At 58.9% G+C, this 1,935-nt stretch overlaps 1 protein-coding gene across 1 annotated transcript; it reads right to left on the bottom strand.

Moving 5' to 3' along the window:
- Positions 1 to 406: 406 nt before the first annotated feature.
- On the bottom strand, positions 407 to 1,708 carry LOC119336402. Its single transcript, XM_037608410.1, has one exon. The coding sequence runs from the start codon at positions 1,643 to 1,645 to the stop codon at positions 407 to 409; it is 1,239 nt and encodes a 412-aa protein (XP_037464307.1). The 5' UTR covers positions 1,646 to 1,708.
- Positions 1,709 to 1,935: the final 227 nt, after the last annotated feature.

Raw genomic sequence — 1,935 nt, 5'->3', positions numbered from 1 at the left:
ATTGAGAAACTTAGAAAGCAAGCTGAAAGCTTGGAATAATCTTTGATTTTGTGACACTAGAAAATTATTTATACACATTATTGTTAGCTTGAAATATCAAAGGGCAATATGTTTATTTAATATGTAGTGCAATTTCCATCAGATGTGGAGGATTTCAAAGGTATATCATAAACATGATTAATGTTGAATCACCAGAATATGCATATGTTCCGTTGCAACGCACGGGCAATTACCTAGTCCAAAAAAAAAGACATTGTGAAGAGCTCATCCTCTTTTCGTGAAAGTTCCATAATAACTGATGGTTAATGTTTCAAATTTCCCGTACAAATGATGGACGTAATACAGGTAAATTTATAAATCTGCAAAATTCTAGCTTCAAATGCGTGAGAATATTCTAGCTCCAAAATTATGACTGCATTGCCCCTAGCAACAGACTGCTTGTGTCGAAGCGCTGGAACTGCGAGTGCGCCGTGTAGTGTCGGTCGAGATTAGTGAAGTTGTCGCCCACGCCCATGGCCATGGGGTACCCGTACCCGCCAGGTGGTGGTGTGTTGACGTAGTCCCCGCCGGTGATGACCTGAGCGGAGTAATGGGGCGGCAGAGTACCGTCGGCGAAGTCAGGGTAGCACCCATGTGTCATGACTGCATCGCACAGCTCGTCGTTGGCCCACATGGTCAGGTCAGTCCAGTCGTAGTCAGCATTGCCAAAGCCAGGCGCGAGCATCTCGCCGCCGCTGGAGGAGTTGTTGTAGTCAGCATTGACGAAGGCCGGCGCGAGCATCTCGTCGCTGCCGCCCGAGTAGTTGTAGTCAGCATTGGCGAGGCCTAGCGTGAGCATCTCGTCACCGCCGGCCGAGTAGTTGTAGTCAGCATTGGCGAGGTCTAGCGTGAGCATCTCGTCGCCGCCGGCCGAGTAGTTGTAGTCAGCATTGGCGACGCCTGGCGAGAGCATCGCGTCGCCGCCGGCCGAGTAGTTGCCGCCGACGCATTGGAAGCCGCCGCACCCTGGCTGCGTCTGGAAGGGGTCGTCCCATGAGAATTGCTCGAGTAGGCCCTCGTTGTTCCCAGCGTGGAACGATACCATCTGCAGCTGCTGGAAGCCGGCGGCGTCCATGTCTACGGGGTTGCCGCCACCGTGCCCGAGCTTCTGCGGCATGAGGGCGCCGTGGGAAGAACCCTGGAGCGGGCCGTGGCCGCCGTCGGCAGGTATGCCCAGCGCCTCCATCCTGTCTCCCGTGGCCCGCAGCACCGTGTCGATGGTCTCGAGCAGCCCGCGCGCCTCCTCCAGCGTCATGTCGTTGAGCGCGGCGTCCCAGTCTGCGAGCGCGCCGGGGCAGCCGTGCCGCGTCCGGGCGAGCTTGGCCCTCTCCTTGCCCAGCTCCGTCTCCATGTAGCACCGGTGCGTGTGCCGCGCGCGGGTCTCCGCCGGGACGGCGCGCCGGTACCTTTCGAGCACTCCCTCCTCCGACTCCCACACGAGCGGCGGAGCCCCCGCGCCGGCGGAGCAGACGAGCGCGACCGGGACCGCGCAGAGCGTGGCGAGCTCCGACGCCTTCTTCTGCAGCCCCTTGGTCCTCCTGGCGTGCGTCTCGGCGCGCGCCAGCGCCTTCTCGATGAGCCTCATGGGGACCTTGCGGCAAGGCATCGTGGGCGTGGCTGCAGACCTGCGGTGCGCGTGCTTTGCTTCTTCCTCTGCTCCTCCGATCAGACCCGCTTGGCTTGGCTTGGCTGGCTGGATGGAGCTCTCCGGCGAAGCGGCCGGTATATATAGATAGAGTACGCGACGCAGGCTTCTGTGCGCCGGGGGCGGAGGCGGAGGCGGAGGCGGATTCGTCCGTCTCTCCCGAACGCGCCGGCCGCCATGTGCTACCTAGTGCCTAGGCAGTAGGCAGTAGGCACTAGGCTTATTAAGGTCCGTAATCTTGCATCAGTCTG

This window comes from Triticum dicoccoides, chromosome 7B, assembly GCF_002162155.2.
Source record: "Triticum dicoccoides isolate Atlit2015 ecotype Zavitan chromosome 7B, WEW_v2.0, whole genome shotgun sequence".
Taxonomy (NCBI): domain Eukaryota; kingdom Viridiplantae; phylum Streptophyta; class Magnoliopsida; order Poales; family Poaceae; genus Triticum; species Triticum dicoccoides.
This window is presented reverse-complemented; position numbering and strand designations above follow the sequence as displayed.

What these genes read in the sequence shown, in the direction of transcription:
- LOC119336402 (XM_037608410.1), bottom strand. Translation starts at nt 1,645, where the DNA reads ATGCCTTGCCGCAAGGTCCCCATGAGGCTCATCGAGAAGGCGCTGGCG.